Raw genomic sequence first — 24,960 nt, 5'->3', positions numbered from 1 at the left:
CAGATTAGTATTAAAAGACCAAAGAATGACCACTAAATAAAAATGCATTTGCTTGCATTCTTGTGGATGATCAGGCATTTTCACTGCTGCGCTATCTGGTCAATATCAAAAGTCCTTGTAAGAAGAGAATTCTGTCCATTAAAACCAGCTGTGTTTTCACCTAAAAACACTTTTTTCAAAGTGGCTATTACCGCCGTGCTCAACCAAGTTGACCGCTTGGTGACATCTGGTGGCGACATTGTAATCGAGCTCTGATGCTGATACAAGTTATCAGTTCTTGTCAATGCTTAACTCAGTTTTGTTCAATTCTTTTTAAGTCCATTGACATAGTAAGCACACGCCGGCCCTTCCAAACATGTATTTTATAACGACAAGATATTATCAAAAACAACAACTCGATCACTAGAAAAATTACAACTTAAAAATACACTGAATTATATGGGATTGTAGTCGTTTTCATAAAATTACTAACATTTGTATCTGGTTAATTGATTCAATGGTCAGTTTAAACTGATCAGTCGTGTTTGGCGTAGCTATACATGTCCTTTGTAAGGGAACGAAGAATCTCTTTGCATTTTGCACGTATAGAGCAATTTTTCAGTTGAGTGTCGAAAGCAATCAGCGAGACTGCACTGGTTTTGGTTTGTTTAGCCCTTTTATAGTTCTAGAAATTAACGCCACCCTCTCAACAAGGTAGATACAAAACGAAAACCAATCGTGACTTGGGTACTCGCCTTTTCCAGCGCTTCGGGAAGTTTGCTCGTCTTTACTTTGAGTTCCCATTGGTTCCTTTTTCCCTAATAGTGATTGGTTGTTGAGATGGCTATCACTTTGGTTCAAGGACACTCAGTCGAAAACTTGCTCTTATGTGTTCAATATGCTATTTACAACCTTCTAAAACGTGTTGTTTTTTGTGCCGCAAGCTTTTAAAAAAAATCTCTGATAAACATATTTTAATGCTATCCTCTAACTATGACCTTGGCATCAACTTGAAAAGTGTCCCAAATTACTACTTTCTATACACTGCATTAAGCCTTTTAGCATCAAGCACTCGATTACAATGTACCCCATCTACATTGTCCTACTCGTTATAAATTTAAATCTGTAGCCTAAGCCGTGTTTAAGAGGCTGCTTATGGCTTCTAAAGATGCCACTTCATTATTAACTCTCTCATATCGTCAACGGAGTCAAATCACGGTTTTGTGTTTCGCCTTAATTTTGCAGTTTTATCATGAGCAAGCTGTTTTAATCTTTACCATTCTTGTACACCCTTGGTTTATTATTTCCTCGATTTTTTCGCTATCTTTCCCTTATGATATTTTTTATTTTCCTTGAGAGTATAAAATATAGCAACATTGCTCCTTAAGACTTTCACTGCCAGGTGTGACCAGAGAGGACTTTCTCTTTGAAATTTCAATGCATTTTCGGGCAGAAAGGTGATAACGGTTTCAACACCAAAAGCTTTTAAGGGGCCGACCATCTAACTTTTGAGGGGGGTGGTGGGTGATTTCTGGTCATCAAGAAATTTTTTTTCTAGCAATCTGCTGTGCAGGATATTTTTTTCCGATTTTTTGGTACATTTTTTCTGTTACATTTGGGCTGCATGCAATTTTTTTCTTCCAACAAGCGCGTGCAGGAAATGTTTTTTTTCAAAATCACCCATCCCCCTCCCTCAAAAGTTAGGTGGTCAGCCCCTAACACCAACTTCTTAGAGCTAAAATTGTAATCAAGTTGTGGCAGACCGTACTCAGAAGTGATAATGAGATCTTATAAGTGGAAAAGTTTACAAACTTTGTCACGCTGCTAATAGGCTAATAGCACCCTTTCTTCAAGGTTATAGGCTGTCCACGTTTTCATTGGTATCATTGTCTCTTCTTGAAGATATCATATCAAACTCTACGGAGCTGACAATCATCGATGGATCCGTTTACAACCATTTCAAATGGTTTGCAAGGTACGTTTAATTATCAGCGTTTAGGCACTAGGATGATGGAATTGAGAAGTAAAACATAGTTGTTGATATTGCAAATGCTATAAGTAATACCCAAAAGAAAAAAGTGTCCAGCACTCTTGCCGCGAAATGCCAGTCATTCTTGTTAAACTCATTGGCTTTAATGTCTTTTAGGTGATCGATGATGGCGTGCAAACCGAATGTTATGTCTTCTAGTTTATCTAACGAAGGACATTTCATTGGGTCTGACTGCCTCGAAATTCCCGAGCTGATGTCAGTGATCTCGTCCCCATGCTTATCTAGCTCCAATCGACAGCTGGTCTCTTTGGGGTAGTTGCCGAACAGTTTGCTGATGTAAGCATAAGGTTTGCTGCGACGAAAGCGGCTGTGCTTCGTTCGCTCGAGATGCTCCTTGCAGTGTCGTCTATCATGGTGCCCTGCCGGAACAGGCTGCATTCTAAGGACTGGCGCTAGCAACTTGTAAGTGATATAACGATAGAATGCCGGCATGGGTTTGCCAGGATCTTTGTGGTAAATCCTGACGATAAAACACGTGATTAGCAGGGCGAACGAAACCTCGCACATGACTGTAAAAGCGTACTTCACAATCAGCGGAATCACTTCTGAAGTGCGGGGAACGTTCTCTGTGAACACCAACATGAACACTGTAAGACCAAGGAGAATAGTTATGACGAGGGAAATCCTCTCGCCTGACTCGGGCGGCAGGCTAAACGAGAACACTGTTAGCACTGCAAGTACAACACAAGGCAAGATCAGATTAGTTAGGTAGAAGAGCACCTTGCGACGAACGTGAACCTTGTACGTAACGTCAATATAGGGGTCTGGGCAGCAACTGTACTTAACGACGTTGCGTTTTGATGGCATAGCGATTAATTCCCATTCGCCGCTGATCGTGTACTTGCTTAGATCTGCCGTTGGTGCCTTATTCGTTAGATTCAAATGAACTCCTGTGTAGGTCCAAGATCCAAAGGTGAGTGGACATTTTTGCTCATCAAATGGAAAGAAGGTGATGTCGATTTTACAGATGCTTTTGATCTCAGTTGGGGCATACCAATAGTGAGTTCCGTCGCTCTCTATGACTACTTTTGTGTCAAAGTTATATATCGCTCCCGTCTGGCCAATACCAATGCTGAGGAAAAAAAAAATTTCAAACTTTTTTCCAAGGCAATGTGTAAGCTCTATGTTATTGTGCCCTATTCCCGCCAAAAAAACTCTACTATTTTGAGAGGTTTGAACTGAGATTAAATGGAAAGGGGAATCGGCCATTTCCGATTACCCTTTGGTCTCTTTTCAAAACGAGGCCTGATGCTCATCAGTTCTTATGAAAATAAGTTTAATTTGCATGAGAAGGAAAACTTATTATTATATGATAGGTTGTGCACGAGGCCTCGCTTTGAAAAGGAGACCGAAGGTAATTCGGAAATGGGCTATTTGAAAAATGGTTTCCTATAAATGAACGTTTGTTAACCACTACTGTTAAGCAGTAAATTCAAGTTGTCAGAAAGATAGATTGGCGCAGGTTTATCGATCAAAGTGGATTATGTTTCCGATTGCACTTTCTCTCCTAAGTCTAATGTATGTACCTATGGTCAACTTAACCTCTGTCGAAAAGAGTAAAATGACAAAGTACACTGCCCAATTACGGTTGGCACTTGGCTGCGTACTTACTTGTTGTATAAGACAAGATCTGGCTTCCAAACCAACTTTGGATCTACATTGATAACACTGATGTTGTTGTATTTTTCTTGCTTCCATGAAAGGAAAGGATTTTTCCATATCTAAAGAATTCAAGTATAAAGCATCAAGAATGAACTATTAATCAAGCAATTGATAGCAGAAAAAGTAGGGTCCAACCCCCAATTTTTATGATAACATAATCATTTCATCAACGGGCACCACGCCATCTACACAAAAACTGTTAGTGTATCCTGGGGAATACCATGTTTAACAAGACATTTCAGGAAGTGGATGAAGTTTACCTGGCGAATCCATATCTTGCTTGACAATATTTGATCCTTGCCGTCCTGGTATAAATAAATACAGCAAAATACGATTTCTTAGCGATTTTAGCCATACCTATGATTGTCTTATTCACATTACTTTTTCTAGCTAAGGAAAGAATATTTAACATCCAGTTTCCTCACTTTGAGGTCTAGATATTTCCCGATATTTCAGTGAGAAAGAAAGTTTGGAGAAACATTTGTACTTTAGGTTTTTGATTGAGAACAAGTGATTCACAGCGATCTTAGGCGTTACGTAATCTTTGCTTTTGGTGTAGTTATAAATTACACTCTGCAGATTCACGCACACAGGTATGTCGGCTATTTTTTGGTGTTTCGATTTACTTAGCGTCATCGAAAATCGATTGTGGCTTCGAACACTTTTGGCATTTTTTCTCAGAGCAAATTTCAGATTCAGTAGTTAAGTCCCCATCTTAATGAAATTCCTGTGGTAGACCATTTCGGCATGTGATGTTTTAATTATTTTCCCTTCATCATTCTTCTCGAGATGGATGTTTGAGATATGAAATTCATCAAGCCTTTGCAATCGTTGTGGTGTTGTTTGCGGAGGACTTGATAACAAACCACGGTGGGAGGTCTAGAAATCATCATTCATTTGTCAACTTCGGATCACTTCTGTAAATTACCACAAATACGACGCTTCATCACCCAAAACAAAACTAAACATAAATCACCTAATTTGTAAGGTCCGTTAAAAAAGCTTCCGAGGGGTTAGTTAGGCACGTGGTAGCGGAGAATTCCAGGAGCCATTCGCGTATCTATAGCCTACTTAACTGTCACTGAAATTTCTAACAGCGATGTTTGTGCAATTAAGTAACAGGTGCATGTTGTTTTGCAGTCTTTTTTGCTTTCTTAGTAATGAATTAATTATGATACGTCTAGAGTGCTGTCATTTACAACAATAAAATCGCTGCTATCCTTGGTATTTTCATTAAAGCTGACAACATAATAGACATTGTTTCTTCAAAGAATTCCATCGTTTTCATTGTGGTGTAAATTTGTTTAAGACGATTGTTTAATGCTCACTGTTGCTAATAACTTTTGACAATCTGTCGCTTCACTTTTCAAAGATCCCAGCAGAGGGTAAAGCATTTGTCGTTGCTAATTTGTGGGTCATTCTCTGCTAACAATGATGAAATCATGTCGGCTTTACGATGTATATGCTTGTCCATCTGGCAAAAAGGCCTATTTAGCTGATGAGATATTTTTATAAGAGCTCGAAAGCTAAAGTGTTTACTCGTTCTTACCAACTCGACAAGCTGGCTAAAAGCCACATCTAACTCCACATTTACTGCTGCGCTTTTGTTGAACACGGGGCGGGAGTCCTTGTTGTAGTCTCTGAAAAGGTCTCGCATCAACATATGCTCGTAATCCTTTGCGTGGTTTCCTAGAGATATTTAAAAAGTAATACGTAGACAATGCTGTTAGGCCAGTAGTTGTGAGTCTGTGATCCGAGGGTATTAAAACTCTCATTGTTTCGGTAAAGTAGAGATATTTTAGGTGGTATCTCTTATTTCTCAGTCAGTGGGTGGGTGAACCAGCATCGCGAAATACTAATCCAGAATGTCTTGAAATCATGAAAAGAAGATTCAAGAAACAAGTCTTGTAGAGTCACAACATCGTGAACACGGTTTCACTCTCTCGAGAGCAGTTTCTTTGAACATTTTTGATAAACAATTTTTGCTCTCTCTTGCATGTAAGAATATTGAATGCAAATGTTAGTTTTTGGTCTTCTGCACTCTCTCGACAATTATATTACCGCGCGGCTGTTTGCTGACACATAAAGAGGGTCAACTTACATTATTGTCAGTACATTCAGAACTTAAACAGCTATTATAAGGACAAGTTAGGCCAGCAGGTGAAACGAGAACCAATAAGCGTGTGTATAGAAACACTGACATTTAGAACATGTCATTAACGAGATAATTAAATGAGTGGCGTTGATAGTTGGTAAAGCTTCATGGCGATTTCATCCCTCGAGAATATGTCATTACGCTTCTTCTGGTCATGACGACTTTTCCTTTTGACTTTTGGCACACTCAAACGTTCATTGTATCAAGTTCAAATAATCTGGTTGAACGAAACCGGAACGGATAGCTCCACTATCAAATGTTGAACAACAGTTTAGTCAAAAGTAATAAATTAAGTTGAGTTAACTTACACCATGTGACACCGAATGCCACAATTTACCGGGTTTCCAAGACTTTAAGTCTAAGTCCTGGGGGGAACGCAGATCATTTTAGAGCCATTGCAGATATTAGCTTATTAGATAAGAGTCTCTTCCCGCTTTTTTCCGCTTTGGCCACGTGAAAAGACGGGAATTAGTTCTGTCTACCAAAATACACTTTGCTCTTTTTAGCTAGCGTTGGACGCAGCTGGTTTGTTTAATTTTCAACCTCTATCAGTTTCAGTTATCTCTTCGTAGTTGGTGGCTGCTATTGAAATTGCTGAACTGACTAGTTAATGTAACTTGACAGGTACAACAGGAACACTGAAAAACAGCCTTTTCCTCGATAGGTTATTGATCACTATTAATTTTGTATCCTGGCTTTAAAGTTGACGTTTATAACGGATTAAGACATGTAAAATAAACGTACGCACGCGGAGTGCATAGAAAGAAGGACAATTAAACGCAGTGCTTATTCTCTATGGTTGAGAGAAAGAAATGATACAACAAACAACTTTGTTTACCTTGAGCACAACCACTGTCAATTGCTTCTAAGATCAATAACAGTCCCAAATACAGCTTTCTCAAGGTGACATCCATCGCCAGGGGTGCTTCAGAGCTGTCTGCAAAACATGGAGCACATAAGAATTGAAACGCAAAGGTACTTTAGTCGTGGTGTCATGCGTGGTTGCTCAAATACTTTAGGATATGTAGAAATGACACGAATATCACTTGAATCTCTTAAAGACAACGCTACAAACAAATATCAGTCGTCTCATCTAAGATTGGTGGAGTCCTTTTGAATATTACGTCAAAAATTGGGCGGAAATTAAAAAGAAATGAGCAGAATTTGCGACGGTTCGCTAAATACTAATTAATAAAGGTATGTAGGGGAGGCGTAAACGGTATTTAAATCACCGTCATTATCGCATCTGGATGATGGGTTACCGTAAAGATGTAACTGTAGGCTTTAAGACGTCAGAACATTGCAGTGAATTTGTCTACAATTTGCCCTTATCACAGAAATGCAATAACATCAACAGTCTAGAAATTCCGCATCAGTCATCCTTTGCGTGTTCAAGTGTACAAAAACGTGTGCAGAACGTGGTTTCTTTTTTTTAAACAAGTCGATGATTTAACGTAAACTAGTCAATTCGCTGAGCGTTGTTTATGGAGATTAAGTTTGAATATGAACTGTTTACAGTGTACCTCATACTTCAGTCTAAATTGGAAACCAACTTATTATAAAACACTAAACAGGAAAAGATTCAGTGGGTCGAAGTGAATAGCGACACTTATTTCATGGTAAATAATTATTGGTTGGGAGTCGAGCTCAACCGTAATGAAATGACCCTTTTGTCGGTCGCAGTGCCGTTGCCAATGGCTTTTGTTTCCATAATCTATTTTCAATGGATCATGGCTTGGGCGTCTTGTAAATTAAAATGCAGTTGCTTTCTATCGGGGTAGCCCGCGGACCTCCTCTAATATACCTTTCAAGTCCAGCCTATATCATGTAGGTATAACAATCTCTGTTGGATCCAGGCTCGCTACCAGATTTCATAGGCGCGATTACGTAATGTCTCAGCGTCTCTCTGAGGCTTTTGCATTGTTACCAAGACCAAAGAAGTGGTGTTCACATTCTGTGCAAGCCGTGGATCCCATTGAATTTTCACTATTTACTGTATATCAGTTGCTACTATTGTTTTGAGAGGAGCTCCTTGTTACTAGGCTTTATAGCGTTTCACTAATTGCTTTGATTTTGTAAGGCTTACACTGCGCCGTCAATTGAATGTTATTAAAGCATTCAAGTAAATGTGCAAGGCTGATTTATTTGCTGACTATAATTAGATGCACTGAGGCCGGAAAGAACTTTGCACCGAACATTTGTTCAAATTCAGTTCGTACAGAACGCAAAAATCCTTTTAAGAGATTCTTTAACTTAGAATGGTAAACTAAATTCATTAACTAGAAATTGCCTATGTTCCCTTTCTTCTGAATTTGGCACTCGAGCATGTATCGTGCTTGGGTTACCTCTTCACATCGAAGCGAAAAAAAAAATTATTATCTCTAAATTGGTCACCACAAGGATATTTGGACATCTTTGAGTGTGTAGCAAACAGAACACCGGAGCTTGGCTGATAGAGTTTACGATAGATAACATCATCGCTATTAGTGGTTGGGACCAGTTCTTGTGCAGTTGTCTCCCTTTTTCTTACATTATCTGATAACATTGATTATTAAAAACTGGATCATAGGATAATGCAATTCAAGACTTTTTATTGGCTTGGCCATTATGGTATATGAGCCAATATACCATAATGTATATCTGTACATTGCAACATCCGGTTTCTTCTTACAAAATAAAGTCGAGAAGGTTGGTCTAATATCTTGGAGGCGTTTTTTTTTAATAAAACAATTATTCCACTCGCGCTTGTTGGATATGGTATGATTATAGCCAACTCAGCGCTACGCGCCTCGTTGGCTATCTATCATCTCATGTCCAACGCGCGCTCGTGGAATAATTGTTAAATGTACATGGAAATCATGCGAAACAGCTGAACACGTCCACCAAAATGAATTTGCAGACCACAACGTAAACTGACTTACTGACGACTCAACCTCTGCAAATGAAATGTGACTAGCTTTTTTACTATTCTTTTTGACACACCGCTTGTGTTTTTTTGTTTAATTGCTGAGCTTTTCTAAGTTCGTTATGGGGAATGATGTTACTTGGTCAGCCGTACATGGAAACTCGTTTTTGTCCCTGTAACACTTAAGGCTTAAATTGAGTTTTCGAGCCAAATGCGTCTAGAGTTTTGAATTGTGTTGTGTATTAAAAAAAGAAGTAGTTTTAAAAAATGAATAATAGGCTTAATCTGGCTAAATTTCCATTGAAAATCCTTTGGGTTTTAAGTTGAGGAAACTCAAGTATCTCCTGTCAAAAGACGCTATTAAAAGTCCGCTGTCTTTATTACATTCCGTATTTGATGGCTTCGGTCAAACAGAAACGCGTAAGTCGGGACGAACTTCCTCACAAATACGAGAAAAAATGTGATCCATCTGTATTCTGCTTAAAGGCTAGTTGACGGACGAAAAGAATAAGCTTATGAACTTATTATTCAACTGAAGTCTGTGTAATTTTTTACGCTTTCGGAAATGATTGACAAGCTAAACTGATTCATTCTCGATTTAGATCTCTATCAAAATTCAAAGAAATTTCAAAATCGCTTTTTTTTAATTCACTGACCTAAGGGAATTCAATTTCTAGAAGATTTCTGAGTTTTCCTCGTCAGACTTTTTTTTTTTCGCACAAAGATATCCATTCAGCTCATTAGCCTCCAATTGAAAACTCGACCAGCAACTACCGCCATACTTTTTTAGCTGGTGATCTGAATTTCGACTTGAAAGAACTTTGCTTCCATATTATAATATTCTCTAATTGAATAAGTTTTGCTTTGGAAAAAAAAATTGCCTTCATTGGATCAGCTTTGTCAAGGTCTATTTTCCATAATTAAAGTACGTCTACTCGCTTCTCTCGACTGTACTTGATGTTATTTTCATATACACCATAGCACCCCGCGTAGACTCCCATGTTCGCTGCTACATTAAAACACAGCTAGCCTTCCAAACCGATTAGAAAAGAGCGATTTTTCATTTGTTGTTTAAAAAAAGCTTCTGGTCAGGATTCTCGACCTGAAGATATTGCGGAATACACAAAGCTGCTAACAAACTTAGAACGTATCTGTTACAGCTAGAATTACTTGCTTTTCTACTAACCTGCTAACCTTGTTGGTATTCGCCTCGGACTTGTATACCAAGCTCTTCCTGTGATAATGAGTCACAGCGTTGAGTTATTTTGGTTTAACTAAATGAAGAATGTCAGAAGTGAATCGCACAATTTCAGCCAGCCTTTAACAAGGTGAACAGTTGTGGTTTGACTGAAGGGTAAAACATGACCGAGCCAAGCCTTCTTTTCCAGAGTCGAATGATACGTTCGTTACGTTTCTGCAAATGCTTGTCTGTTTGTTTGGCCAATAAACACCAAATGGAACTTGGGAAAATGCTAATTACGTTGCACGTTGCCAGGGTTATTTTTACATTTGGTAAAAATCACTTGTATAATAAAAACAATTTTGGAGGAGACATATCCTAAAATTTAATGTTTGGCCCTGAAGGCGGATCTCAAACCCCGAGGTTTAGATTGGCGAAAACATTCTATCAATGAGACCATATCAGTCAGAATGATACAATTTTCAAATCGTATTCTCCATACGATACTTCAAATAGAAATATATTGCGCAAGTATTTTGGGCACCTTGAAAGTAAATATGGACGAGATAAAGGTATTAATTTAAACACAAGCTTTCATATCCCTATGGATATAGTACATTTAAGTGCACGAATCATTAAGAAGAAAGAAAAACACGAAATCCGAGCGGAAATTATCGAATATTTTTTTCCAGTATGTCATAGCAATTACATTACAGGGAAATTGTATGAGTTTTCATTGATTATAGTCATGCCCACTATTTCTTGAGATATCTTAATCTCTTGTTTACAATGATTTATTAATTAAAACACTCAGTACGTGAACCTCATGCAAATATCGGTGGCTTTGAATCAAAAATTGGTTTATGTTCTCGAGATATCCAGAGCAGATGCGCGTTTTATTGAAAACGAAATTAGACATTCAGGAAAATCACCCGTGAATAGTGTGTGATGGGATTTAAAGTTACTTTAATTTACTTGAGGAAAAATAAGAAGCTATGTTATCATTGGAAAAGGACTATGGTTAGAGAAGTTGAAAAAAATGAAAACTCTAATTACTCAGTAATAGCTGTCTCCCGGGAATTCTGTCACTTTCTTTAGAAATGTTGTTTAAAATATATATGGCTAGTTTTGTCAATAAAGAATTCATAACAATTCTCACGGCGACTTTTTTCACAACATGACTAACGCGGTTTGACGGATTCCAACTAAGTGCCAAATATGCACGAACAGGAGATAATTCCTTTAGAATGATTATTCCTTCCAAAAATTCAACATTTACTAAAATATAAAACTCATGATGAATCTTAACGATGTCTTAGATTAAAAATGCACAACTCAAAAAGGGGCGAAATTTCGCTGGACAGTTTCGAAGGAGGATGTTTGCTGTAGGAAAATCGGAAAATCCAATTAACACCGTTTCATCTTTTAGCATTTTCAGTAAACAGCATGAGCACTATTGACAACAACGTGAAGGCTTTTTTCTCCCGCTTCCTTAATTGTCATTATGTCTTTTTAATGATCTTCTGGCTTGCTACAACAGACCAACCCTTGGTTGATAACACCATCAAAAGCCACCAATAAGTGTTTCAATCAGATCTTCAACCTGCCAATTATTCAATAGTATATCTTGCAATGTTTATATAAGGTTGCCCAAATTGAAAACACCATGATTTGATAAAGAGGGGTCGTCTTAATATTGCTAAATTTATCTATTACTGATTTATTTCTGTATATAGTGATACGACTTGAGAGTCAAGAAATGATAGTTTGAACAGAAGAAATATTCGAAATCACTAGACATCACAAAAGTCGACCTAGTTAAACGTTTCCCGGCTTCCCAAGATAGCTTACACTGCTATACATCTTTCAATCTTATTCTTGAAAGTTTGATTTTAACCGAAACAGCATCCCTCTGTGTCGAATGTTGTCAACTTTCATTGCCTGCTTGCCCGGCCACATATGATTATCCAAAGCGAAATTACTTCTTGGTCACTTGTGGGCATCATCATGTTTATATTTTGCACAAAGACAGGCAGATTTCTGAAATTGACTCTCGTCGTTTTTCTTTCATACAATTCATGAGATATCGAAATCACATCGGCCGTTTTCTTTGGTGCTGTTAATTTTACTCCCTTGGTTCTTGTTATATATTTCAGTTGTGGTTCAGTGGATCAGTTTTATGAAAATCCACCAACGAAGGTTAAGTTCATGCTTTGTCTGAGTGGGATGGAAAAATGATTAATGACGTTGGTTCTATAAAATCCCTTCTTCCTCGAGATTAGTACCTACGTTTTAAGAATATTAAACGAGACAATCGGAGTACTTTTAGTACGATTAAACAGGTAATTTGTCTTTGTTGTCTTTTCAAGAAAATAAATATTTAAATATAGCATGGAGAGAGATTAAAGTTTGTTCGTGCCCTGGGATCATTTTCCTTACCGGAGGTATGTACGCATAAACGTCACTTCTCTGGCGAACTTGTAATCATGTCAGCAGTGATTCTTCAATGTACTTGTCTAGAAAATTCGAAATTGCACCTCCAGCCAAAACCATGATACACTGAAAGTTTCAGCTTCTTCATTTGTGTATATTTTTTTTTTTGGCGAAGGGACAATGCAGAGGAAATGAGTCGTATGACGCAAGTTATTTCGCAATTATATGGTATTCGGGCGCAACAGAACCAAAATTAACTCATTCGTGGGAGGACGATCCGGTGGCTATATGCATATGAAATGGATTGTGACGGTGTGTTCAGGAAAAAAATAATCTTGCTTATTTTGGCATATAGAGTTTATAGATGACGGTATCTGAACGGGTGACCATTCGCTAAATCAGCTTTCGTAATAGTATCTAAATACCAGTACAATCATTCCCCCACCCCTCCCCCCCTTTCCTACTCCCCGTCAAAGAAAACACCCACATAATATCTTGTGGTACACTCCCAATTAAGGGCTGGCCAGCACACGTAAGATGACCCGCTGTTTGTTACCCTAGCACAGTGCTGCAAGTTAGTTTTGCAATGACTATCGTGATGAAGATAAACTAGATGTGCCTCGTGAAACTGCCTCTTTCACTTATTTGTCAATGCATTCATTTCTAATTTTAGTTCAATTTCCTTTCTTCGTTTTGTAATGTGTTCGGTTCCGTTATATTTTTACGTTTTTTATTGTTTTCCTCTTTTACATCTATTTTTTTCTGTTTTTTTTTCTTTCCTAATTTTTTAACCAACTAGTTGACCTATACACTCACATTCACAAGTGATGGATTAAAATGATGGTTTAATCTATTGAATTAAAACCAGCTACATGTTGCTTCGTATTTTATGTACTTCCAGTTCAATTTTCTCCTGACGAATTTGAAATAAGCAAACAAACAAGCGAGAAAATTTGAAAGGGATAAGTATAATGATTTATACATAGTCGATATGCCGGCGTGATTTTTTAAGTGCTTTAAATTAGTTTTACAATTTCTTGTTTCCAGCATCATCTGAGCAGGTTTCATGATTTATACAAAAAACCGTTGCACAGGTGTAAGCTTTTTAAACGATTACTATAGTGGACGTCAGTGAGCGCCCTTTGCCCGCAGCGAAGAATTTGATTCTACACCCACAGCTTGTGTCGAACATATATCATCATATATATAATATTTCGCCAACGGCTCTCCTCTTAATAAATACCTTGTGAGATTACGAGATCGATACTAAATTTGTGTCGACTTTTAGCTGGCTATCGCTGTTAAGATGATTACATGAATGACGCTTTAAAAATGGGATTACTATTTTTTTCTTTGCAAAGTTTTACTTTAAAATGTTTTGTCAATTAAGTTGATCACATCGCAGTTTCTGTCGAAAGACGTTGCTAGGTGATAAGACCAAAGATAACCTGCCGTTTTCGAGATGTCTATCGATTCGAGTCGTGAAACACCTCAAAATTAAATTAAATTTCGATCAAACCGTGAACCATCGTGAAAACTATGCTGTGTGCTCCATCCTGTGTACAAATAACAAGTGTCTGCGGACCCAATTTAAAACGCTTGTAACTGTTTAAAACATTGTAAAATAGCTTTTCATTTCCGAAATCGTTTCACTTTCAACTATTTTGGAATCCACCATGATACAACGAAACACTATTGGTTGTTTCGTATTTAATTCGTACAAATATATTCGATCGAAGTGTTAAATACGATGTATTACAATTTAATAGTTGTATTTCTATTGCTTTGCCTTAAATTCAAAGCTTTTGGTAGTAAACAGGTCTAAAAAAAAGGTCAGACATGTTAAACTTCATCCGTGATCACCGCTTCTAATCATTTTTAGAAAATGTAACCGCGAAAGAACTGCAGCTTGATAAATTAGTTAGCTCTAGAATCAGTTGAGACAACTACAAAACATGATTTCACTTCAACTCTACGAAATTGTCGAATGTAGCTGCAAAATTGATGGGACTATGGAACTTTACAATTGGTGGAAAACAAAACACAACTTATACTGTCAAGTTGTCAATAACAACTTCATGGATGAGAAACTTTCCCTCCAGAATGGAAAACACTTACCTTTCGTCGAATTTGCACAATAATGATAATAAAATTCAACCAAGTCATGGGCGAGTAAACCTCAAGCACAGAGGTGAAATTAAAACTTCGCTATTGGTGTTAATTTGGAACTCACAGATTACACTGAAATCATTCATAACGCAAATTATTTCTTATTGTGTTTTACGTGATTGGCTTTTACTAAAACACTTTCATGGTAACTGGCTGACGCTCCCTATGGTAAGTGAAAGACCTCCAGCGATTAAAACCGTTGCCGTCATAACAGTGTCTAAATGTTGGTGTTAGTGTTCATCTACAGATTGACAATTTCTCATTGTCTATTGTATTTAGTAAGACAGCACTATGGCAACGTATTTCAGCATATGCAGGAACAGCCGGGAAAGACTTCTTAACAAAATAAGCTGGATTTGATTTCACCTCTTCTATCACGAAAAAGGAGCAAGTTTAACTTGATTTATGACGTGGTACTAGTCGCGTGATTGTAGCTTGTGGCTTCCCACTGCTTAAAGCCGCTGAATTAGTTTTGTATATTCATTTCTTTAGCTACTTGATAGAGAGCAGGTGAAAATTCAGTGCCACAGAAAGTCCTAGCCCCGTTCTCCTGTTTGATTGGAAATATGTAAAACCGCTGTACAGTTTCTTTAAAGTTTTTTTTTTTTACGTGTGAATACGTTCTGTACTTCTACATGTTTTATTGTGGAGATTGTATTTTTTTATCAAAAATTAAACTTGCAACTGATAGAAATGCATATCCGTTAACCTTGCCCCGGGGCAAATTACTTAAATGAACGTCTCTCTAACAATTTACTTTACGTTAAAGGCAACAGGAAATTTATGCTTGTGATAAAAATAGTAAAAGCTTTTGCATTTTTCTTGCACTCAGGTTTTTCGAAGGTGGATAGAATTGCGGAAACACTTAGCATGAAAATGTCCTCGTGAAGCCAATTAACTAAGCTGATAACGTCTAAAGTCAGGTTCTAAAAATCCTCTTTACATTATACCTTTTTCCCCTGTCAATAAAATAAATATGATATTTTTGCACTCTTAAAAACCCAGACACAAACCCAGCTATTTTCTGCGAGGTCACCATGACGTATGAATGAATAAAGGGGGCTGAGTTTCTATAGAAACTGTGGGATGGTGCTGCTGCGTCGGTGGGAGTAACACCGCTCTGACGAAGGGCCAACGCTCGAAACGTCAGCTTTGAAACTCTACGGTGGCCAATTTACTAAATCAACTCAGCTGAGGAAACCAAAATCACCATGACGTAGTTTGAAACATTTTGCTACTAGTTACCCAAGGACTATCCCTGCCTTTGGAACTTAATACTCCCAAAATGGCCATATTTAAGATGCCCAACAGTATGATATTTGTTGATAAATCTTAGCGATTGAATCCATATCAATGTACTTCCTCGATGGGAAGTTGTTATGAACTATTTTTTATATTATAATTAACCGAATCCTACACGCAATTTGATTGGTTCTAACTTATGATCTACTGGATCTATTGAAGCGCATTTGAGCATACATTTATGTAATTTGCACTATATGAAATATTATTATAACTATTATTGATCTATGAAGTCATCTTTAAAAAACGTTTAGCTGTTTTATCATACAATACAAATAGTTCGAAATAGATCACAGAAGACGTCAAGATTTGGTAAGAACATTAGAGAGGCACTTCTGAGCTGCGCTTCGTGGATCACTATTGTTTTTACCACATTCTGACGTCATCTGCGGTGTACTTCTTAACAGACACACGGCAACAAGAAATCTGTTTGACAATTCGTACTTGATGCATTAAAATTGGATCAAAAGATGTTTATTGATGTCTGAAATAACATCATTAATAGAAAATGCCTGAAGTTAGCATTTTGACGCGCGACTTCTGAGATGTGTATGAGAGCTGCCATATCAGTGCCTCCTCAGGCATACATTTTGCAAAATTGAGGGACTTGTTTAGAGGAATAAAAGGTAACTCCCTGTCCCACGAAATTTAGGAAGACTGACTTCGCAGATTTTTGGACGTCTTTGATAATTCATTCCGAATCTTTGAATCTTTTTTAAAATCCATCCTTATCTATTCCAGTTTTAACGGTTTGATTGTTTCTTACCTCTCAGCTGTTTTTCCTTTTTCAACAAAGTGTTATTCAGTAACAGTTTCAATCCGACTGGAAGACGTTTTTCAGAAAACGTGACTCAGCTCCGTGAAGGAATTCGTGCAATAACCTCTTTTTGTCTCCATTGCGGTTTTGTCATAGATAGCGCTGATATAGATCGTCTGCTTAGATGTCAAATGACTGCCATTTATAAGAGCATTAGTAGACAGTTCACCTCACCTTAACCGAATGGTGTACAATACAGGATGTGCTCAGGATGATAATGAAACATGACGGGCTAACGGACAACGATTTTCTATGATTTAATGTACTATATCTGTAAACAGTTGGTGGAGGTGTGTGGGTGTTTGATTTCCTGCATTTCCATGAGAAAGAACATGGTGTGAGTGGCCCGTCGGGACACTTCACTTTTTGCGGAAGACCTCAAATCATCGTGGAACTCGCAAAACAAAGAAGTACACACCAAAGGATATGTCATCGTGAGGTCGACATGTTGGTTTATGTTGATAAGCGTGGAAAGAACTTAGAATAGATTAATTAATTTTTGAAATTAGGTTATTAAATTTCCGTTCATGACGTAAAGGACGTGACGTTGTCATGTGCGTTGTGAAACACGCATGCGTACCTTACTTTGGTACTGATGAAAGCCAGTTGTCTCCCAGTTTGAATGGACGTTAATTTGTCCTCAAATCCTGTGAATTTCCGTGCACTCAGAGCTTTTTTGAAGTCACCATAAAATTGTTCAGGTCATTTTTATCAATGTGTTTGTTAGTTAGTTTTCATTTCGACTTTGCTTACATTACAGAACGTGTAGTGAGTAAGACAGTTCCCCCTTGCGCTTATGATTAAATTTTATGTTCATTTGAGAGCTATTTACTTCAGGACAACTTAAACATGAGAAGAGTTTTACTTACTGCGAATAAAGGGGCCGGTGAAGGAGGAGGTTTTGTAAACCAATATTTCAACAGCAAAATCACAGTCGGAGTCAAGAGAGGCGAGCTTTTTGATAAACAAAAAGAAACCTTTAAACGGATGTGGTATATTCTTAGACTTCCTGAGTTGGTCTTAATCACGTTATCGAAATTGGTTAAGTGGACTCCGACCTCTTTATAAAGGGACTTCTGTTTACCTTGGAACTTTTTTAAACCACAAAAAGGTGCAGACCACAGCAAAGTTAATTGGAGAGGTATTTCCCCGTTAGGAGCGGACAAAAGAATAGTGAAATGCAATTTGCCACCGAACGACTGATTACTTCACTCTTTAAAAACGATTGGTAATGAAACACGAGTATTAATCTGCAGTAACACTGTTGTCTACGATGAAGTCTGATAACTGATAACGCGAGAAAATTGTTGTCGTTTAATGAGAACGTTATCTCTGTTTGCACTCAACAGTTTATGTTATGTTTCCATCGACGAAGGGACAGGTCGTTTGATACAACTTAATATTTTTTTGCTCCAACATGTGCGCATAAGGTGTTTAAACTATTTCTTTTTGACGAGGGCCGCTTGTGAACTCTGGAGTTTTTCATTCCTCTTGCATTTACAAAATGACCTCAAAACAGAAGCTTAGACGATATTTAAGTCACTGGTGACCTTAATCTTACAATAATTCACTCAGTTAAGTGAAGAGGGGAAATGATTTGACAATGTGGAGGTACCTCTGAACCTTTAAAGAATTTTTACGACAATGTAACCTTTTATCTTTTGAGGTTTAAATCCCGTTCGCTCGTGTTACCAAGGGCAGATCCTTAATTTTCGAATCTCGCAGCGGTTCCCTAACCCAGAAACTGAAAAAATAGTGTATATGTTATGGCAAGTGTTATTATCAGGTATCAATGAATTTTTTTCGGTTTTATTACTCGCACTGGCATTTGTTCAAGAAATTATCCGATTAGCTCTGATAGCGGTACAACGTCTGAAATTTAAATCCGGGGGGGCTCCACCACAGAAAGCAAGGGGTGATTCTCTAGTTTGAAATTGCGGATATTGACGCCTAATAGCGAGTCAGAGCGATTAGGTAAGCTCGTTAAGCTAAACTGCAGCTTTAACAGAGACATTTCTGGAATCTGATGTCTAAATGCCCTCTTTGCAGGGAACATTGGAAATTCGTCTTAATTCATATTACCCTCTGTATATTAACAAAATACACGAGAATTCTCTTACTTGTTCTAACTTACATCTAGGGAACCTTTCAGAGGTACCGAAAATTGGTTTACGTCACACTCATGTAGATAACTTTTAAAATTTCTCTCAAAATTGTCGACATTCATCGCCGCTATTCCTGCAGGGAAATCTCTCCACTTATCCCCCCGGAAAAAGCCGCTTTAAAGTTTCCGAATTTGTACCCAAAGAGATTCTCTCATTCGACTTCTCACCAGAAGTGGTATTTCCGGCAAAGATGATTGCATGTTCCAACTTTGTAGTCATGTTGATCACGCACACGTAACAAACAGACACGAACCTGAAATTATCTCAGTTCAAACGCGATAGCTTTGTTCCCTTTCGTCAAGAATTGATTTTTGTTTACGGCTTAGGTGAAAAATACGAGCCCCAAAATGAAATATTTATTTAAGTATGCTTATGAATACAAACCACACACGCCGAAGACGAAGATTTGTGCCGAAGAGTAAAGCTATCCATTTTCTTTTTTTCTTGTGAGCTCTATTGTTTTTCTTAATGGTATATTTATTGTGGAAAGCCCGAGATCATGCTAACGCACGCCGACAAAATACCATTTCTTAATCCTAATCAAAGGTTGCTTATCCACACTGCTTGATACAGTTACGACAGAACAGCGTCCAAAACAAGGAACACATTTGCCATTTATATATTCAGTTCTCTGTTCTTGTTAATATACTTGGAAAAACGAACAGGGAAAATACATCAAACAATATGTCCAAGCTAGATTTTCAAAACGGGCGTTAATTTTGCTGTTACAGTTTAAACCACTCTACGCTATCTGATGAGCTGTGTTTTAGTCTATTACGCACTTACCTCACTCCTAAATGGCCAAAGCGAACTTCTTCTTGAACTGGCTTTTTCCGTGCTAATTTCCAGGCGTACTTATCTTGTTGACTCTGCAAGGCTTTGCCTGTCTGCGTGTACACGTCTGCGTGATCTGCGTCAACTAGTGCCGCTTTTCTTTTGAAACTATGCGAGGTATGGACGCTAGCTACCGATGATGTAATCACAGCGGTCAGACGTTATCATTTCTGTAGATTGTGGTTCGCAGAGCGGATTATGCAGAAAATCTAGGCAAAGACGTCTTATTTCTTCAGCCTCATTTTCTAGCTTAGTGCAATAATGAGCCGCAGAGTATAACGGAGAAGTTCGTATGACCCCCTTTTTTGGCCAAGAGGGAAGGAAGTGAAATGGCGTGCGCTTCCCCCATGTGCATTTTTTCACCGCTCTTTGTATGTCCTGCATTATGTAACATGGAAAGCCTTATGGTATAGTCTTGTAGATAAACAACTGTGAACTCTGTCCTTATAATTTTGATAGATGAATATCACGGCCCACGCTCATGTTCGATAACTGCTTTGTTCTATCTCTGCAAACATCGTTTTTATTCTTTATTTTCTATTTACTCTTATTTTTGCATGTTTTATATTCTTTTTCGTTTAGTTCGTGTGGAATTAAACATGTCACTTAAATTATATATATAATTATACACTAGAATTCGTAAATGTTTGGGAAGATCACTCCAAGTCGACATTAATTACATAACCACAACGGAAATTACATGAAATTGGCAAAGAAGCGATGGATGCGTGTCTACAGAAAACAGGAAGAAGAAAATTTACCGCAACCAAAAATTCTTGAATATTAAAAAGGGAATGATGCAGAGCCTAATTCTCCAGCGGGATATACACGACGTTGAACTGATCCAACCAAAATGCATTGATTTAGCAAATGGCGGACCAGTTAATGACAAATTCCGTAGAAGACAAGAAGGAGTAGGACAAGGTCATGTCGAGGTTCTTGCATAATTGAAGTGTTCCTGTTTAGATAGCCAAAAATCTTTCCGTCCGATCGTGGTAAATGAAATATGGCCCGCTGGGTTTTAATCTAATCGCAGAAAACAGATTAAGACCCAACCAGAGTGGTGTTAACCTTAGGAGGCATATTTTGGCTTAGCAAGATCAAGCTGCGATGATTTCATCCTCCCCAATCAAAATAGGTTCTCAATTGCGTGGAACTCAGTGCTAACTTCTTTTTTGCTTTTTCATCCATGGGCTACATTGTTTTGACCCAATTTTTTTCTTTTTTTAAGGTAGTACATTTCTCGTAAACACTGAGAACAGTTTCTTACGTGCAGAGCACCAGGGACGGATTCTTAACATAATTTACAAAAGGCGATTTTCTGCATACTCACCGACGACATTTTCTGTTCAAAATAGTACATCTACGAGCCTCAATTAATTAACATGTGCCCGTTTAACCTTTTCCAATTTGGGGCCAATCTAATTTAGAAAGGAATTTTAAAAAGTCATGGTTGCATAAACCATCACTCATTTAATAACTCGATCAAATAAGACAAAGAAACTTTCTAAAACTCGCTAACTTAGCCACACCTGTTATGAGATACCATTTGTGTTCCTCACGCATTCATAGGTAGTTTACTGAATTGTTAAGTCTCTACTACCTCTGAGTCGGTAGTGACATAAAAAAAGAGAGAGATATGTATCGATTGGTTGGACTTTCTACCTCGTGAACAAATTGGTCAATTGTAAGATGAAAGTCTTCAAAGTCGCCCCAGCGATAAACTGCGAAACAAATGTTCTAAGTATGCACTTGATATCGAAGGTTACAGTCGAGTATGTAGAAAGAGATGTAACTAATGCGATGAGGAAGATAAACGGCCAGTTTTTTGTGTTGTCCTAATTGCGATAGGCGACTAAAAATGCAAGCTAAGCATCTGAGCTCTAGACAAAATGTCTTCAACCGGCTTTTGTTATCAAGGCGTTAAATCGCTGCTTTTGAATTTGAAGTAAGCCTCCGCAGTTAGACCAAAGATTAGCCCAATTCTTTGAATTGCTGATCATGTACATGTGCACAAGGTATAGCTCAGCGATATGATTTATCATTGGTAATTCTGTCCCCTGACTCGGTGCTTGTGAATTTCAGAGTTAGAAATGAAGTGAACTCTCCTCATACTGCGCTTAAAAGAACTGAGGCATGGTGAGAAAAGGGAACCAATTTTCAAAAACCGGCCAAAAAATATACAGTTCAGTTCAATCATGATGTGTTCACTTCATCTCTTAGAAGTTTTTGTTGTGAGTTCTAAACAGTTTTCAATAATGCTGGGAGATTTACAGTGTGTACCGAAATGTAGTGTCACTTCCCTCATACAGAAAGTGGTGCAAATTTCTTGTCACATCTGGGGATTTTGTGCTCGTTAGATCATCTTATAAACTTACGGCGAGGTTTTTATGCGTGGAAGTCTAACTTTATTTTCTCTTAAAATTTTCTGTATCGACTTTTTTTGCACTTATGACTTGTTAATGAACAGACTCTGATTAGATTATATTAAACTACTTTTTTAGCCATGTGTATATTTGAAATTACCCACGGAAGTCACGAGGTCATTACAATGAGTCTCATTACAGTGAGTCCGTAAGAATGTTTGTGAAACTAATAAGCAACGGTTTATAAAACACCTCAACTAAGTTCTCCAATGTAAGCTTTCTGTTTTACAAGATTATACTTGCAAAGAAATCCATGAAAGGTAGATTTTCTGTCTACGTTACTTTAAAACTTCACTTGTCCACCTTGATGAGACGAAATCACTCGGAAACGATTCAACATTATTTTAAGTCATGACCCTTTAGATACCAAAACGAATGCCATTCAGACACCAACTGCGCTGGAAAGCCACCGCATATGAAGGCCATTGCAGAGACAATTTTACAATATGTACCGAGGTTTTCATTTGCTGTGACAGGAGGAGAATGTGAGCTAATTCTCTTTACGACAATCACGATGAATATAAGTATCGTCCAGGTTTAGTTGCGTGTGGATCTTCCATTTTACAGATTTCAATTCCACCTGAGGAACTTACTGAAAACATTTGGTTACCTTATGGTAACTTATGGATAATTGCAACTAAAAGGTTATCGTAGATGCAATTGATCTCGCTTTTTTTCATTTTATGAGCCACAGGGACATAACAGGTAAGAAATGGGATATTAGTTTGTGTTATTCAATGCCATATGTTTAAATTGCCAAAATATTAAGCTGGAAGTGAATGAGTTCCCTGCAAATTGTGCCAAAACGGTGTACATCATTTCAGTTTGTGCTTCTTCAAACTAACCAGTAAGCACAAACTTACACTTTAAAGTTTAACGGACGTTGCCATACAGTTCTGTTCCTGCCTGTCTCTCGAAAACGTATCATTACATTCAACATACTGGCGTAAATACTTTCAGACGATGTATAAATCACATGTCTCAATTTGCACATCTTGGAAGATTCAAGCAGAAATGTTGAAATTATATATCATTTGTTATCTGTTTCAATCTATTCTTTCCAAAGAAATCCTGGTTTCCCGGCCCTATGGTGTATTTATAAATTTTGGGGGGTTGCTTCCCAAGCAAATTACCTTTGAAAGTTTTTATTTCCGCTAACGATGATTTTCAACTACATTAAAAAAATAACTTGAATAAAACAGTCCCTCCAAGACTGTCCGATTTGATCAGATCCAGATAAAAAACATGAAGCTAAGGTGGTTTTTCCAAGAGGCGGAAACATTTTACCATAACTTTTCTCTTCCTGATCTGGAACGAAGGTCAAAGTGGTTTTGCTGCAACATCTATTCTTCTTTAACACCAGGAAAACTCATTTAGGGAAGGCATTTAATAGGAATTTTATGGAAGAAAGAATTCGCATTGAATGAAAAAAACAATCAAGTAATTACACTTCTTCACTAAATTTATTCTATATTATTTCCTAATATTAGTCGTTTCGCATTTCTTTGAACAAAAGCGCAGATGTTACGACTCAGGGATTGAATTCAAACTGGGCGCAATAGGTAGTCCTATAATAGGATAAGGGTGCAATTTGGACTTTAGAAGTGGTGAGTGCAATACAATAATTGATATGTTTATTCGGTCGTGGACAACTTAATTTTCATCGTCACTTGATTCGTAAGGTTGTTTTTATAGAAGCCCAGCAAAGGCTGATTGTTGCACCACTTCGACTTAAAGCGCTGTTTGTGGCTTTTGGATGGAGCTGATAACTGCTGGACTGGGAATGTTGATTTAACCTTTTCAAAGTGAAAGTGTGATTGCCTTACTGAAAACGTTTGTTAAGCGGACTTCGGCGAGAAGGGGCGAAATGGCAGCTTCGCCTGTTACTTTAGAACGCTGTCGGAGTTTAATCGATCCGAGTCTACGAGAGAAGTAGAATTCGTATCTTTGATTATGGTAGCCACATTCGAAATTCATCATTAGGCTGATCTAAGCTTCGCATCGAAGCAAAAATACAATTTAGCCGGAAGTATTTGAATAAAGGTTGAATGTTCCAGAATTCTTAATTCTACAAGTTAAATCTGAAGATAATTTGAAGAAATATTCCATGTGGGATGAAAAGACAATTCCGTTTACAAAGCAAAGAAAGTCAGAGGCAATAGGAAATAGTAAAACTGTAAAATAAAAACTGTTTTGAAAGGGAAATGTACTCTTTCTTAAATTAGTCTTAAAATGGTGAATGTTCTTTATGTTTTCTTATCAAGAGTAATTTATCATAAGCGAGAGGGAATGGATAGAGAAAATCGTTACTGTGGCTTCCAGTAATTAGATTTTTCCGTGATGACTGTTTGATTGAAAACATAGGCGTCCTCCTGCGCTTAAATGAAACGAAATTGTTCGAAGATGATCGTGTTTTCAATTTTTCGGTTTGGTAAGGAGGTCCCCCAAAGAGGGAATGAGAAGGGAAGAATTCTTTCCTCGTCGTTTATTAGAGTCCACTGAAACTACGGGTTTTTTTCATCGGTCCAGTTAATCCTTTCCCTTTGTCTTGAATCTTTGGATTTACGGAGACTCGGATCAAATATCCACTTTTAATAAGGAGAGGTATCTGTATCAAAGAAAACTTCTAACTGCCCTAGTAAAGAAGTTTAACACCATAGATAGTACTCTGTACAGTTTTGTTTACAGAGAATCAAACTGCTTACCTGCCCAAAGGAGTTTTTCGAGGTTTTTTTTAATATCATGTGGTCATAGGGGTCGTTTTCGTCGACTCGTTGTCGATGATATATTTAGAAGAGCATTTAAAATAGATCCTAGAGCTCTTACCAGAACTCCACTCTGTGGCTCTCAATACTCTCGTCACGCCTCTTAAAAGTGTTGGTT

The 24,960-nt window shown here is 37.7% G+C and overlaps 1 protein-coding gene and 1 long non-coding RNA gene across 7 annotated transcripts; one reads left to right on the top strand and one right to left on the bottom strand.

Annotated features, from left to right (window-relative positions):
* Positions 1–345: 345 nt before the first annotated feature.
* LOC111333839 (neuronal acetylcholine receptor subunit alpha-10) lies at positions 346–24,928 on the bottom strand. Of its 6 annotated transcripts, XM_088757534.1 has the most exons (7): positions 19,604–19,984; positions 9,938–9,985; positions 6,685–6,783; positions 5,241–5,380; positions 3,952–3,996; positions 3,641–3,750; positions 346–3,101 (listed from the first exon to the last, which is right to left on the bottom strand). In XM_088757534.1, the coding sequence occupies exons 3-7, from the start codon at positions 6,758–6,760 to the stop codon at positions 1,982–1,984; spliced, it is 1,491 nt and encodes a 496-aa protein (XP_088613660.1). In that variant the 5' UTR covers positions 6,761–6,783; positions 9,938–9,985; positions 19,604–19,984; the 3' UTR covers positions 346–1,981. The 6 variants fall into 6 exon arrangements, with proteins under 6 accessions (XP_088613660.1, XP_022795205.2, XP_022795199.2 ...); XM_022939470.2 differs by lacking the exons at positions 9,938–9,985; positions 19,604–19,984 and adding an exon at positions 24,904–24,928; XM_022939464.2 differs by lacking the exon at positions 9,938–9,985.
* LOC148732199 (uncharacterized) lies at positions 15,487–17,549 on the top strand. Its single transcript, XR_016000213.1, has 2 exons — positions 15,487–16,461; positions 16,609–17,549. It is a non-coding gene; the product is annotated as an uncharacterized LOC148732199 (long non-coding RNA).
* Positions 24,929–24,960: the final 32 nt, after the last annotated feature.

Source organism: Stylophora pistillata, chromosome 4 (genome assembly GCF_964205215.1).
Source record: "Stylophora pistillata chromosome 4, jaStyPist1.2, whole genome shotgun sequence".
NCBI lineage: Eukaryota > Metazoa > Cnidaria > Anthozoa > Scleractinia > Pocilloporidae > Stylophora > Stylophora pistillata.
The sequence above is the reverse complement of the archived record's forward strand: the minus strand, read 5'-3'. Positions and strand labels throughout refer to the sequence as shown.

Coding starts and splice junctions, on each gene's coding strand:
- LOC111333839 (XM_022939470.2), bottom strand. CDS start 6,760: ATGGATGTCACCTTGAGAAAGCTGTATTTGGGACTGTTATTGATCTTA. Junction 5,381..6,684: donor TGACAGTGGTTGTGCTCAAG/GTAAACAAAGTT, acceptor AAATATCTCTAG/GAAACCACGCAAAGGATTAC. Junction 3,997..5,240: donor TTAGCCAGCTTGTCGAGTTG/GTAAGAACGAGT, acceptor TATTTATACCAG/GACGGCAAGGATCAAATATT.